General features: G+C 42.9%; 1 protein-coding gene and 1 long non-coding RNA gene across 2 annotated transcripts; both read right to left on the bottom strand.

The window, feature by feature from the left end:
• Nucleotides 1-183: 183 nt before the first annotated feature.
• On the bottom strand, nucleotides 184-4557 carry LOC133488997 (uncharacterized). The gene is made up of 3 exons (XR_009791786.1): nucleotides 3792-4557; nucleotides 3649-3696; nucleotides 184-1839 (listed from the first exon to the last, which is right to left on the bottom strand). It is a non-coding gene; the product is annotated as an uncharacterized LOC133488997 (long non-coding RNA).
• A 5945-nt stretch (nucleotides 4558-10502) lies between these two features.
• LOC133488917 (chemokine XC receptor 1-like) lies at nucleotides 10503-14399 on the bottom strand. The gene is made up of 2 exons (XM_061797444.1): nucleotides 14301-14399; nucleotides 10503-13556 (listed from the first exon to the last, which is right to left on the bottom strand). The coding sequence occupies exon 2, from the start codon at nucleotides 13552-13554 to the stop codon at nucleotides 12457-12459; it is 1098 nt and encodes a 365-aa protein (XP_061653428.1). The 5' UTR covers nucleotides 13555-13556; nucleotides 14301-14399; the 3' UTR covers nucleotides 10503-12456.
• Between the last annotated feature and the right edge of the window lie 358 nt (nucleotides 14400-14757).

A 14757-nucleotide genomic window follows, 5' to 3' on the forward strand; every position in this document is an offset into this window, starting at 1 on the left:
AAAGTACTCGCACTCTTTACTTCAGTAGAAGTATAAATGCCCGCTGTTCACATGTTCAGGAATGAAATACGTCTGTCATCCACCATGCGTGTCCGCGGACCTCAGAATCTGTCGGCCGGTGCCCTGATCAAATTCACCAAAATTGCGTTAGACTTGCCGCGCCAAAAGTTGGACACGGTCTAAGAAGGCAAAAGTTGAGAGCGGCATTCTGGCATCAAATTAACAATGCAGCATGTGTCAAAGGACGGCCATCTTGGTGCAGATTGGTCTGCCAAAATTGGCCATCACGCCAGTAAGCCTTTGGCGTGCACAAAAATCAAGATCCGCCACTATTATTTTTAAATATCTGGTTCCAGGTTCAAGCTAACCATTTTTATTTTGGGTATTCTAAGTAAATATAAACGATGCAATTAAGAGGCTAATTTTGGGGGGGGTTAAAAAAATCTGACTTTTATTGAAGTCAACAAGGTCTTAAGTCCAACAATACAATCACTATAAAATGACACTAAAATATTATGCTTTGTGAATGCAAATATCTTGAACTTAACCCTTGACCCTTCGAGTCACACTGACTGCACAGGGTCACTTGTCTTCATTGCAGCTATCCTCAAGATCCTGTTGAGCCACTTGATTGCTAACCAACATCGGCGACGGCTTTCCCGTAGAATCTCGACTCCATCGCACGATAACGACAACACGAATCTCAGCGACCGATGAGTTTCACGACATCGTCTCTCTCGGGCTGTTTCACGCATTTATCATATTTAACTTTCGACGGTATAATGGCAGCGAGTTCACGAGAAATAACGGACACAGACATGTTGGAGGACCTACGTGACAATTGACAAGTTCGAAAGGACGTAAATATGTATTACATGTAGATACTTACAGTGTTGGAAGTAAGTTCACCGCAAAGGATTGAAGATGACCTGACCAATTTGACTCTGACACGTGGTCACTCCACGATGTTGTGACATTTGTTATTTTCGCCCAATGACAGTGAAGACATCGCGTATCGTCAGGTCAGTTGGGCACTCCTCATTCCACACGTTCCATGAATACGGAAAATACAAGTTTTCAAGTTGTGAGCAGTGTGATAATATGATATGATGAGAATAACTGTGGAAAAAAAAAAAAAAAAAAAAAAAAAGTGGTGGCGCAAGTGAGAGAAAAGATTGTGGTGTCACTGATAGACTTCTCTTTTGGAAATGAGGAATGGCCGACATTAAACATGTAATGACAAGTATAGGAACTTTCCTGGACTAATCACACAAGCCTTTGTGAGGAGTCATTAGCTCCATAATTAACTCCGTATTAGCACGGAGAAAGAATCCATTCGTAACATCCACTCTTCTTTTGTGCGCCAATGACATATCGTTCCATAATCACGCCGCCTTCGGATTAATAAGAATCTCCTTCGCCCGTTAAATATATCAACTGAATATGTATCACATGGCCGGCATGTCGGCGTTTAACGTAGTCGAGTACAGTACAGTTGGTGGCGCGGACCAGCATGCACTGCAACAAACGTCCCGTATGCAAGATGTCTCCTCTGCCGTCTCCTTTCGGTATTCATCGCCGCCGTGCGCCATCGCCAATCTGTCCCGTACTGCCTTTCAAGCATTTCCTGTGGGACTCATGCTGTGCTCGCACTCACACACGCGCACGCGCACACACACACACACACACACACACACACGCGGAGCACAGAGGGAAAGTGAGCTGTCTGCCGAGGGTTGGATTGTTGGTGCCGGTCCAAAAATGTGTCACCGGGGGACACGCGTGGTCTGCTGGAGGCTGGGATCTGTCGCTAATGGGCCCCGCAGCCGTCAGCACCACCTGGGGATATAAGACACCATGCGTGGATGGAGGGATGCAGGGATGGAAGGGGGTGGGTTCAAGGAGGGAGAGAAGGAAAGGGAGAGGGAACGTGTGGCACAACAAAACTAATATCATCTACAGTGTCTGTCTGTCTGTCAGTCAGTCAATCAGTCTTTGTCTAGCCGTCCGTCTGGATCTGTCGATCAAGCCGTCGATCCACATTCGTCTGTCAAGAAATTGGAATCCGTTCGTCCATCTGTCCAGTTATCAATATTCTCTATCATCCATCCAGTCATCCACCAATCCATCCATCATAGTGTCTACCAATCCATCTGTCAATTCCTTCCTTCCATCCATCAATCATCCATCCATTCATCCATCCATCCATCAATCCATTCATCATCCATCCATCCATCAATCTTTTATCCATCCATGCATCCAACCAACCATCTATCCATCAATCATCAATCATCCATCCATCCATCCATCAATCATCCATCCATCCATCCATCCACCCACCCATCATCCATCCATCCATCCATCCATCATCTATCCATGCATCCAACCAACCATCTATCATCATTCATCCATCCATCCATCCATCCAGCCATCATCCGTCCATCCATCCATCTAGCCATCAACCATCCATCCACCCATCATTCATCCATCCATCCATCCATCCAACTATCCATCCATCCACCCACCCATCTATCTATCCCAGTCCAAGTTGTAAAAGGCTGCGGTAACTGTATGATAGCTGTGTGAGATAGCAGCGGTCAATATATTTAAACGAGGAGCCATAAAAAGGAAGACTTTGCAAAAGTCTAGACAACAATGGAGTTGTTCACGTGCAATATGCTGTTTGAAGTTTTGGAACTAATGCGTTTAGCAGGAAAAGTCAATGTTGCTTCCTGGCTGCCATGAAAGGCATCTTATAAAAAAAACAAGAAAAAGAAGAAGAAGTGAAGGCATAAACAGGCGGGGCAGGTGTTGACGATGCAAATGAAACGGATGACAGATGGCAAGCCTCGCGATTGCTCACTGTGCAGATAATGGATGGAGGTAATCAAATTCCTCTGAGGCTTTGGGACTTTTCCTCGCAACTTGCCCATCAATTGCACCATCAAACGCTGCCGTCGTCAAATGAACCCCCTCAGCCCACCCGCCACCGACCCCCCCACCTCAAAAGATGCCCTACAAAGAACTTACGTGTTTTCTCATCAACAAGAATTCAGTAGCAAAATCCACAAAAACTTAACATCACCGAACCTCTTTGAGCTTTGTGTACAGCACAAACATGACAGGAATACAGTGCTTGTATCAAACTAAATGAGGAAAAATATACTAAACTACACTGAATGTAAAATACCTGTATATAAAACCCCACTTTGAAACCCTAACCCTGGCTTGAAACCCTACTTTGAAACCCTAAATCTGGTTCCAAATCCTAAATTAAAATTCGAAGCCCTTTTTTTTTTTAAACCCTTAGCCTGGCTCGAAACGTTACTTCAAAGCGCCGCGCTTGGCTTAAAACCCTACTTTCAAACCCTAACCTTGACTTGAATTCCTACTTCGAAACCTCAACCTGAAACTAACCCGGACTTGAAACCCTCATTTGAAAGCATAACTTTGTCTGTCTTGAAACCCTAATTTACAACCCTGAGACTAATTTCAAGCCCTAATTTGAAAACGCTTCCGTTGAACTATTCCAAAAGCTTTGCAGTTTTTGTATCTTGCCTGCCAAGATTTTTTTTTCTGTCCCCGTCGTCAAGGAAAATGGTTCAACCCGCTCACCAGCTTTCGAGAATTCATGCTCAATATGCTTACCCAAAAAACTGCCAAATGCTCATGGCCTCACATCTCGCCGAATGAGACCTGAAACAAAATAGGGGGGGAAAAGGAAGTATGTAGTGACTTTTAGGCCATTGCATTAAAAAAAAAAAAAAAAAAGAAGAAAAAACGAGCGGTACCTGCGAGCCTGATGTTATCTGCGTGTCGGCGTTGTAGATGCTGTCTTATGTTCATACGTGTAAACAAGTCTATTTATTAATAACGCGCCGCAGCTGTTGACGGGAAGCGACGCTCCCGCAGCGGGTCTGCAAGGGAGCGTCAACAAACGTTTTCAGGTTCTCTCATCTTTATGCTATACGCCTTCCCTCAATTCTTTTATTACCGCCGCCCATATGTGGAAAATGAGAGATGCCCTTTAATCCCATTTATGAATTTAGGTACTTCAGTGGCTTAATTAGTCATTGTATTTTATAGATTTCAAAACAATACAAAAAATAACCACGTTATTTTATTCTATATCATTTCAAAATACATCTTTTTATTCCTTTTTTTTTTTTTTTAATCTGGTTTGAAACTTTAGCACTGACTTTAAAGATGAAATAGAAATGTTAACAATTTTTAAAAAAACTCTGACCCTGACTTGAAACCCAAACATTGGTTTGAACCCCCAATATGGAATCGGAAACATCTCTTGATACCTTACTTTGGAAGCCTAATACTGGCTTGAAACTCTCGTTTGAAGCCTAAACACTTGTTTGAAACCAAATGGCTGGCTTGAGATGTTAACTTAAAACTCTTACTGTGGTTTGAAACCTTACTTCGAAACCCAAAGTCTATCTTGAAACCCCAATTTGAACACAAGCCTTGGTTTGAAACAATAAGCCTGGCTTTAAGGATTATAACATTACTTGAAACCATATTTGTGGCTGGAAACCCTACTTTGAAACCCAAACCGTGGCTTGACCAACATTAAAACCCTAACCCCTATTTGAAACCTTAAAGCTGGCTTTAAAACCCTAATTTGAAACCAGAACCCTTGTTAGAAACTTTTCGCCTGGCTGGAAATGTTAACCTGAAATCCTAACTGAGCCTTGAAACCCTACTTTGAAACCCAAACCGTGGCTTGACCAACATTAAAACCCTAACCCCTATTTGAAACCTGAAAGCTGGCTTTAAACCCTAATTTGAAATGCTAACCCTTGTTTCCAAGCCTTTATCCTCGTTTGAAGCCGAAATATAAAAACCTGGACACTTGTTTGAAACACTATTTTTGAAACCCCAAGTTTGGCTTGAAACCCTAACCTTGGCTTCATACGCTTAAACACATGTACTGGAACAGTATATATAATTTTCATGGCAAAATATTGTTATATTATCGTGTTGCATCCACCGAGTATGATTTGCTACTAAATTCTCTTGAGATCAAGTTGACTGACAACTTGTGTGTGTGATGAGTTGTGTTTTCCGCTGCTGTCCTCGTCGTCAGCGCCGTGACAGCCGCTTGACGTTCAGGGGGAGCCTGAAGGTCAGTTTAATGGGCCCGTTCGCGTGGTTTCCTCTCGTCTCGCTCGGTCGAAAGCCTCCAAACAAATCGAGTCACGGACGGCGCCATAAACGAGTCAAACGTGTCATTAAAAAAAAACTTCCGCCGAGCGTGAAATCTGCGGCGTTCCGCGCTCACAGCTTCCAGCGCGGCGCAGTCTGCGTGTCTGCGGTGGGAAAGCGTCACGCCGAGTATCGCAGGGGCCAAGGCGAAGGAAGAAAGTTGTTAGTTGATGCTATTTTCTTCTGAAATATGTCTACATTTTGCGTATGAACGTGTTAATTTTGCGTACGAACGTGTTAATTGCAAGTGTCAAATCTCAGGACAGACGTGCACCATATTGCTCGCGTTCAAGGTGCAAAAAAAAAAAAAAAAAAGCTCCGGTGTTCCTTTTTTTGGGCCGCGTAGAGTCAGGATGGCGTTAATGAAACGCAGGCGGCTTGTTGGCAGTGAGGCTTGCCAAGCTGCTGTGTAGTAACAACACTCTCACTCACCGCTATGAAAGCAAAAAAAACATCCCTAATGACCATCGCAAACGTGTGCTTCGAATATCATCCTGCTTGCGCGACTCGAAAGGTGCCGACCTTCCACGTAACATTCAAACGGATGCCCCCCGCCGCAGTAGCTATCGTTCACAGCAGCACTGAGGCTCTTAAGCAGTCCCTCAGAAGAATCGAAAGCGTAATTTGAAAACCCAAACCATTTCTGGCGTGAAACCTCCATTTTAAAACCACAACCAGTTCTTGAAACCCTAACGTGATACTCAAACTTAACCCTGGTTTGAAACCCTTCATCTCAAATCCTAACCTTGGTTTGAAACCCGACTTCAGCACCTACTCCTGATTTCAAACCTGAATTCATTACCCTAATCCTGATTTGAAACCCTAATTTGCACACCCAACTCGAAACTACTAACCCAACCCTCAAGTTAACTCAAAATGCTAACCCTGGTTTGAAACCCCAATTTCCAAACCTGGGTCAAAAACCCGAATTTGAAATTCTAGGTCCAGTTTGCAACACTAATCCAGGTTTGAAACCCTAATTTGCAACCCTATCCCTTTGTAATACATTCAATACTACAAATAAAACAAAAATACAAAAACTTAACTTCGCATGGCCTTCAGTTATCTTGCGTAAGGCCTCCGCAATAATCCACTTGATCAGAACGCTTTTGTGTGAGACTGGCATAGATGAGGCATGAGAAAGGCACACGGGGGCCGAGCGCGGGGGCCCGCGCCGCGGCGCCCGCTCACGGCTGACGGAACGCCGCCGTCCTGGGGCGGCGGCTGCCGAGCTGCCAGTCTGTCCCGTCACACCTTGCCGCCTTTAAAGATTGCCCTGCAGAGACACAGAGGAGCAGAGGAGTGGGGGTGGGCCGTGGGTACCCATGGGGGTGGGGGGGCTCAGGTTTTTAAACAGGCTGGCAGCCATGGAGAGTTTTTACGAGGCAGGTTGGGTGCCAAAAAGGACGTGGCGAAGGGGGCCGCTGGGGGATGCGAGGTCACCGTGTGTCACATTGAGCTTCGTGGGCATGAATATGTAGGGGGGGGGGCAAAGGGGCGGGGGAGGCAGCTGGGCCTCGAATCGGGGTGCGCGGCCAACAAACGGCCATGTCAAATCAATTCATCCAGCTCACATGTTAAGAAAAGGAGCGGTGCGTGCACGCCGTTACACACCACGTGCGCCTTTCCCCCAGTAATGCGCGCAAATGGCGCTGGATGGCAGAATGTAAATGAGCTGGTTATTACACAGCAACGTTCATCAAGCTGAGCTGGAAAGACTTCAATGGCCCTGATGAATATGCATGCAAATTTGTTAATTAAGTTAATTATTCTGCTGAAAATTCATTTGTCTTCCCAAGGACGTTTCCGCGATGATTTTTTAACACGTTTCCATTAGTTATGCACGCCGCCATGGAAAATCACTCCGCGGACTCACCGTTCGCAAAGTTACGGCCAAAAAAATATCGGTAGCGCGCCTATGAAGGAGGAAAAGGAGGAAGGCGGGTAGAGGACGCCATGTCGGGGCGCGTGGAATGTAGTCGCAAGTACACAGCAGCTGGTGCAGCCCGAGGACAAGGAGGACTAAGCCAAAAAAAGGCCCAGTCTGCAGAATAGCTCAATGTGGAGTGGGCGGGGGATCGTGCCAGGTCCGGGTGGGTCCGCTTGCCATCAGACCCGCTCGGCCTGGAAATGTTTGTACTCAGATGAGCGCGTAATTGCACACAAAGAACAGTAAAGCTAAAAAAGCAGCACAAACGCATCTGGGGTTGTTGCAGCGCATCACATTACATTATGCCATGCTAACGTTAGCTTGCGTGATATGAGGAGTTACGTTGCTTTATGACACGATATTGAGCAGCTAAAGGACAAATTCTGAAATATTTAACATTATGCTATGTAATGTTGGGTTGGTTGTTTGTACCGTGTGTTGTCCTATGTTACACTACTTTACATTATGTTACGTTTTTTATGTTGTTACATGATGTTACGTTACATTACATTATGTTAAATTACTTTAGTTACAAACCATTATGTTACAATTTGCTACATCACATTATTATATTATGTTACATTACGTTATATGGACGTTACATAATGTTAAGTTACATTATATTACATTCATTTTGTTTCCAATAATCATTGCACAGTAAGTGCAAAATAGGGTTCCAGTTTGTTTCAAAATTTTATTGGTCTTCATCCAAGAACATATTTGTTGTGTTGCACGGCATGTTGTTGTGATGCGTTATGTAACAGTAAAGAGAAAAAAGAAATACTGAGTTGAAATGGAAAAAGGAAAAATGCGGAAAATAAGAAAAATGTTAGATTAGGCTACGCTTTGTTATATTATGTTACATTGTTACCTTTCTTCACGATGTGTTCTGTTATGTTTCGTTAATGAAAAAGTAAGAAATGAAATCGTTAGAAATGATCAACAATAATGATTGCAAGTTTGAAAAATTGCAAAAAAAATAAATCTAAAAAAGATAACACGAGCCAGATGAGGACATTTTCTAGGAAGGATGCTGTGTTTGATCCATCACATAAGCAATCTTACAAAAGGCGTCTAAGCCTACTGGCCATGTCCAGATGTTTGATTTGTTAATTAAGTCTCCATGGTAGTTAATCGCTGTATTTTGTGTGTGTGACAACAGCAGGTAAGTAGACGAGGACGACCCTGAAACGGAGACGTGTGAAGCTCGCGCGCGTTTGTGTGTGTGTGTGTGTGTGTGTCTGTTTGTGAGCACGTTTGCTGCAGATTTCATCGACAGGCTGCACCAAATGTTCCCCCGAAAGTAAGAAGTTGACCAACATGCAACTTGTCATGTCACTCAACTCATGGCAACATAGAAAGGCATACTGTTCCCCTCTGGTGGCGAAATGTGCAACTGCATCTGCAGCACAATTTGCATACCTGACCCACCTGCAATAGGTGTGATATAAATCTGTCATACAAGGAGGCCATACAGTTTTATTCCATCTATTATTAAAACACACTCATGAAAGTATTCCTTAGGGCCTTCGGGTCTCACTCTCCCGCTCATATAGTTCTCCAAATAAGAGGCCAAGTGTGCTTGCTTCAAGCTGTTTATTTGTCACTCCCTGTTAAAGTTTACTTTAAACTTGATACCAACCAACAAACAATGAAGGCACGAAACCATGCACTTCCTTTCTGGTGGAGCCCTTCAGGACCGGGACAAAATGTAGAAATACTGTATTGAACTTCTACAGTGTCTTTTGTTTTACACAAGATGTCTTCAAGAGCTACCAAAGATGACCATATCCGATGTTTAGACTTGGTTTTGTGTGTGCACGCAGGAGGTTCGCCAACCTGTTTTCCAATTTGGTGACGTGTCGTTCTACATAAGGCCCATTTGGAATTTCTCGTAGACTTTAAAAACCCATAAAAACAAACCCAGACAAAAACGTTGCTTCAAAATCTGCGAGCGATGAACCGCTATAAAGCGGGGGAGCACTTCATTCCTGTAGCAAATTCCAAGAGGGGAATGCCACGTGTGATGAAGTCATCTCTATTTGTTGACTAAAACACTTCTTCCCGGCCATTAGGAGGGTTTGGCGCGTAATCGATTTGCACGCACATTAACGCGTGACAAGATTCGATCAGCAATGCACACGTTTCGCCCGGCATCCGTTCAAGTGGCATATGGCGGCAGTAATGATTCTTGCGGATATCTGGGGGGTATGAAAGTGAGGAGAAGGGAGTAAACTGCACGGGTTGCCCTAAACCTGGTGGCTTCGTCGTCATCATCATCATCATCATCATCATCATCCGCGTGGCAAGAAAACAACAACAGCTGTTTAGCTGGTGGCTAAAAAGCGACACGGAACAACAACGTCGTTTGCTGAGAAAACGATCTGGGGACCGACACACCGCGAGCTAACAAACGAGGATGACTTTCATTGGCGTCACCGAAGGTTGCATGAACAAAAAACTCCAGGGACACATGCGGCCTTCACACTTGCAGGAAGTAAAAATATAATAAAAATAATAATAACAAAAATTCAATGCAGTCTCCAATCTTCTTACTCTGATGGGGTTGTTCTTCTACACCAAACTCACCCTAGCATGCCTTGATGGACCTTATTTTGTGCACTGGGAACAGAAGGGCCTTGTTGAAGCGCGCCATTGTCCAAAATATCACTGGCAACGAAGGGCTCGAGTTCAACTCCGGATTTCTACTTGAGTTGAGTTTGTAGCGTGTTACACAAAGACATAAACAGAACATCACAAAGTATGAACATAAATGAACACAAATGTTCTTTTTTTTTGTTTTTTTAAAATTTTATTTTCAACTAACTTGCGAGCGAGATGGATAATACTTAATAATTTCTTTTGTGATTTAATTTTCTTTTTTTAATTAAAATTTCAATATGGCTAGATAATACTTAAGATTTTGTGTTATGTAATTTCAGTTTCTTTATTTTAGAAAAAATGATTGTTCATTATTTGTTTAATTTTTCTTCATCAATGATAAAAGAACAATTTGTATGTCTAGCATTCAATAGTAATGTTGGGTATATGTTTTTTGTTTTTAATAAATTAAAAACATTCTATCTATTTGATATACTGTAGCTTATGTTTTGTTTTAATTTAGTTAGATTTAATTAATTAAGTAATAATTGAATTATTAATACTTTTTTTCTAATGATAATAAAAATGTTGTACATATGTTTTTTAAATGTAGTATTTTAATTATAGATAATGCTTTTTAAAATATATGATTTCATTTGAGTTTAGAAAAATAATACTTAATATTTGTATGTGCATTATTTCATTTAACCTTTTATATTGAAGTTTTCATGTATATTTTTATTCCACCTGGAGGACATTTTTGCACATTACAATGACACAAGGGGCGATATTTGATACTGTATTTCCGTATTTGCTGTTACTCAAGGTTAATACAAATGCTGCTATACTTGAATGATTTTACATATTAAACATTAAGTACACAGATAAGTATATGAATGATGAGATCATTTTTTTTTAAATATACTGCAATCGCTCATTGTTTCAAATGACATATTTTTAAAAATATTATTTCATGGAAAACCCCTGCATTCCGGTAAACGTAAAATAATGTGTCACTAAAATAAAGCAGAATACGTTTATTTATAAACTACCTCTATAAATAGTACCACAGTACAATTGGATACATTTGTAGACATTTTTGAGACAGGTGCCTTAAAACTGTGTGTTTTTCCTACCTAAAAACAAAATCTGACACGTTATTATATTTCATTGAAAACATATTTTCGGTGGTGTCCCCTCACAAGCGAGAATGTGGTCACATTGTCACACTTCCAGGGAACGTGTGACTGCTCTGCCCTTGACTTGTAACCATTCATCCAAGCGTGCTTGGATGGTTTAGTTAATTAAGCTTAATCTACCCCCGGAGACGCATACAGGAGTGCAGTTACACCGCCGTCGCCACACACACATCCCTTCCTCTGTGGACCCCCTACCAAGCCGGCCAACACAGCACGAGGCCCCTAAGAGGTGCATGACACGTAATTGTGTTAAAATATTTGAAAAGGTGAGCAAAGGGTTCTTGCGCGACTTTAATTACTGATACCCATTTCTTACAAGTCTTGCTCATTTTCACCCCAAAAAGCAACAAAAACAAGGACATGGCCCAGTGAGCTGGTTCCACGCCACTAATTTTAATCACAAAAATGCAGTCTGTTATGGATTACATTTTTATAGATCCTGCTGCTCAGAGCTAATTTGTTTATTCTGAGTCACATGCACAAGGTCAATCTGGGGGTGGGGGGGGGGTTATGCCCTATTAGAAAAAGAGATAATATAATTCCCCCCCCCCGCCCCCCCTCCCGAAAAATAAAATAAAAAAAACTGAGGATCACAAAACCAAAACAGATGTGGACTAAGAGTGTCTAAATTTCATTCAGAAACATTGTTTGCATACATGGAGTATTTTTCATTTGATGGAACCTAAAATGTAGGTGTAATACAGATATGTGCATTCCACATTTTAATATTTAAACCCCAAGCGCAAAATATGGTGGGCAAAGAAAAGCAACATTTGGGGAAAAAAAAGCTAGCTTTTTCAGGGGGTACAGAAGAATCCTCTGATACTAAGGGAAACAATGAGAGGTTGACTTCATCCCCCCATTCTGTGTTGGTGTTGTTTATACAAGACTGCGACATGGGGGAAAGTCTGGAAACTACCGGAATTTTTCAGGCAGTGGAAATGGGCTTCTGATAATACCTGCAAAGCTGGGAAATTGCTAGACTGACTTCGTCAATGCCGATATACTCAGTAAAGACTCTAGTTTGAATGAAGTTTCCGTGTTTGGTGTCAAAGTACTATATAGCCTTCGTCACCTTCAGATACAGCGAACAACGGCGTATTCACGGTTCGGCATTTGCATTATTTTGGGGGACCCGTTATCCGCTATTCTCTGAAAAACTCACTTATTTGCTGTTTTTGTGCATAGGTCAAGGCCATATCTAATGTAAAAATATTGCTTTGGCGCCACCTGGTGACACAAAAAAACTACATTGAACTGAGGGGAGGAGCTTCATTAGGTCGCTTCAATGCTTGCCTAAAAGAAAAAAGGGCTTATGCCGCCATCTTGAAGCATCTATAGGCAATTACCAACCATTTCGGGTGGGCGCAATTTACATGCGGTTTTTCACTATTTGCGACGGAGCTCGGTTTGTATCCTCCGTGAATAGCGGGGGTTCACTATATCGCTTTAGCAGTTGCATTAACCTGATATTTGTTAGGCGTACGCCACGTACAAAAGGTTGCTGAGCTACACGCACAGGTCGTCCCCGCTAGACAGGGATGTGATGACGAGTCGGTTCCGTCGCCCGCCTTCACCGCCGCCGTCGCTGCGACGCTGACACCCCATCATCTTCTTCAAGTGACTTTTAAACTTGGAGCCCACGAACACGTAGAGAACGGGGTTGAGGCAGCAGTGCGAGAAGGCCAAAAGCTTGCTGACGTAAAAGGTGAAGTCCAGAAGGTTGTAGCTGGCGCAGTGCCCCGCCATGGTCTCAGAGTCCACGGGCGTTTGGGACCAGAAACGTAAAGATTTAAGAAAGAGCGTGACGTTATACGGAGCCCAGCCCACGAAGAAGAGCAGCATGAGCGTGAAAATCAACTTCAAGGTTTTGTTCTTGCGTCTCCTCGCCGAAGGACGAAGCAGCCTGCACAGGATCCGAGGGTAGCAAAAGAGGAACACGCCTGAGATGAGGACGAAAAGGACGTTCTGCTGATAGATTCCCCACAAGCCGCTGACAGAATCGTCGTATTCGCAGTGACTCTGGCCGTTCTGCTGCACGACCACTGTGAGGACGACAGCCGGGACGGACACCGGGACGCTGGCGCACCAGATGAGTATAGACGCCAGCAGGCTGTGGACGCCCGCCGCTGACACGAGGCGGGACAGCGGGTTGAGCACGGCGACGTAGCGCTGGATCGTCATGGTGATGAGGAGCAGGCTGCTGCTGCAGAATCCCACGTCGAACACGAAGCTAACCAGCTTGCACGCGCGGTCCCCCAAACCCCAGCCCCAAGCGTCGTAGTACGCCCAGAAGGGCAGCGCCGCCGCGAAGAGGAGGTCCGACACGGCCAGGTTGAGGATGAGGGCGTTGGTGAGGGATCTGACCTTCTCGTATTTCAGCACAATCGCTACGACCAGGACGTTGCCCGTCAGGCCGAGAACCGCCACCGTGGAGAGGAAGAGCGGACTGGAGATCTTGACAAACTCCAACAGGGCGCTCGCGTTACACATTTCGTCTTGATAGTCCACATCATAACCGTCATAATCATCAGCAAAACCACCTGTCCAGTAAGTGGTCGCGTTTGATGTTGCTGTGATAGCGGTGACTTCTTCAGCTGCTGCCATTTCTACCGTGGAGAGAAGATCACACAAAGTTAGGACCAAATGTATTTGGACAGTATCGGAATATGTATCATCACACCCTTATAAAACACTTTAACAGTGGGACCTTGACTTACGAGTGCCCAGATTTACGGGTTTTGCAGTAACGAGCCGCGGCGTGGTACGGGCGAGCTTCAGATAGTCCAACATAAGAATTCAGAACACCTGCAAGGTTCTACGATTGGCCTAAACTCCCGCCTAAGACGCTCACACGCAGAATAGTCGTTTTCTCTCCCTTGTCGTTGTATTGAACAGTGAAACCAAAATAAATCCACGCCAAGACATTTGAATGAAGCCGGTGCTTCTTCAAGGTTTTGTCTCTCAACTCCTCCTCGTGGCGTCAACGCAAAATGAATTGCAAATCTGAGAAAAACGTAATGGTCCCAAATATTGGCATTTTGTCCCAAGCAGAGCATAGCGAACGAGTGAGTACCTTTGCGTCCCAAAAGAGGGACACTTGACAATAGCGCAGCAGTTTTTGTCCATTCTAAAAATAATAATAATAATTAAAAAAAATAAAAAAAAGTCACCAAAATACCGTTGCTATAAATGGCCTAATTTACAGGAAAGAAAATCTGTTTTTAAAAATGTGTAACTGAAAAGCACACACATCTGGTTATTGACGCTATCACTGCATTTAATAAGTATAAAATATTTTGGGGAAAAAATACCCCCATTAAATGACAAAATAATGTAGAAAAGTACTGTACCTGCACCAATGCTAGTACACACACTGCAGTCTTTGGATATGGCTCCTTAATCATGACGCATATGGCTGACAACATCCATTCCACATCATCCACCCCCACCCAATAGTTACACCTCTGCCGCTTTTGAGGAAATATCCCATACAAACTTTTATCATCAAATAAATGTGACGATTCAATAAATACCATGAACAAAAATGTCTTATTTTTTTTGTGCTAGTTACAATTAAAACAGAGTACTACAAAAAAATAGTGAAAAGAATATATATATTTTTTTTTTATTTTTTATTTTTATTTTTTATTTTTTTATTTTTTTATTTTTATTTTTTGCCATTCCAATTAAGACTGGATAATGTATGTCAAAATACAGAAAATAATGAATAAAGAACAGTTTGTAGTTCTATATTATAATATTACACATTTATAGTGTAAACAGGGTGGATCTTTTTCGCTTATATTT

This window comes from Phyllopteryx taeniolatus, chromosome 14 (genome assembly GCF_024500385.1).
Source record: "Phyllopteryx taeniolatus isolate TA_2022b chromosome 14, UOR_Ptae_1.2, whole genome shotgun sequence".
NCBI lineage: Eukaryota > Metazoa > Chordata > Actinopteri > Syngnathiformes > Syngnathidae > Phyllopteryx > Phyllopteryx taeniolatus.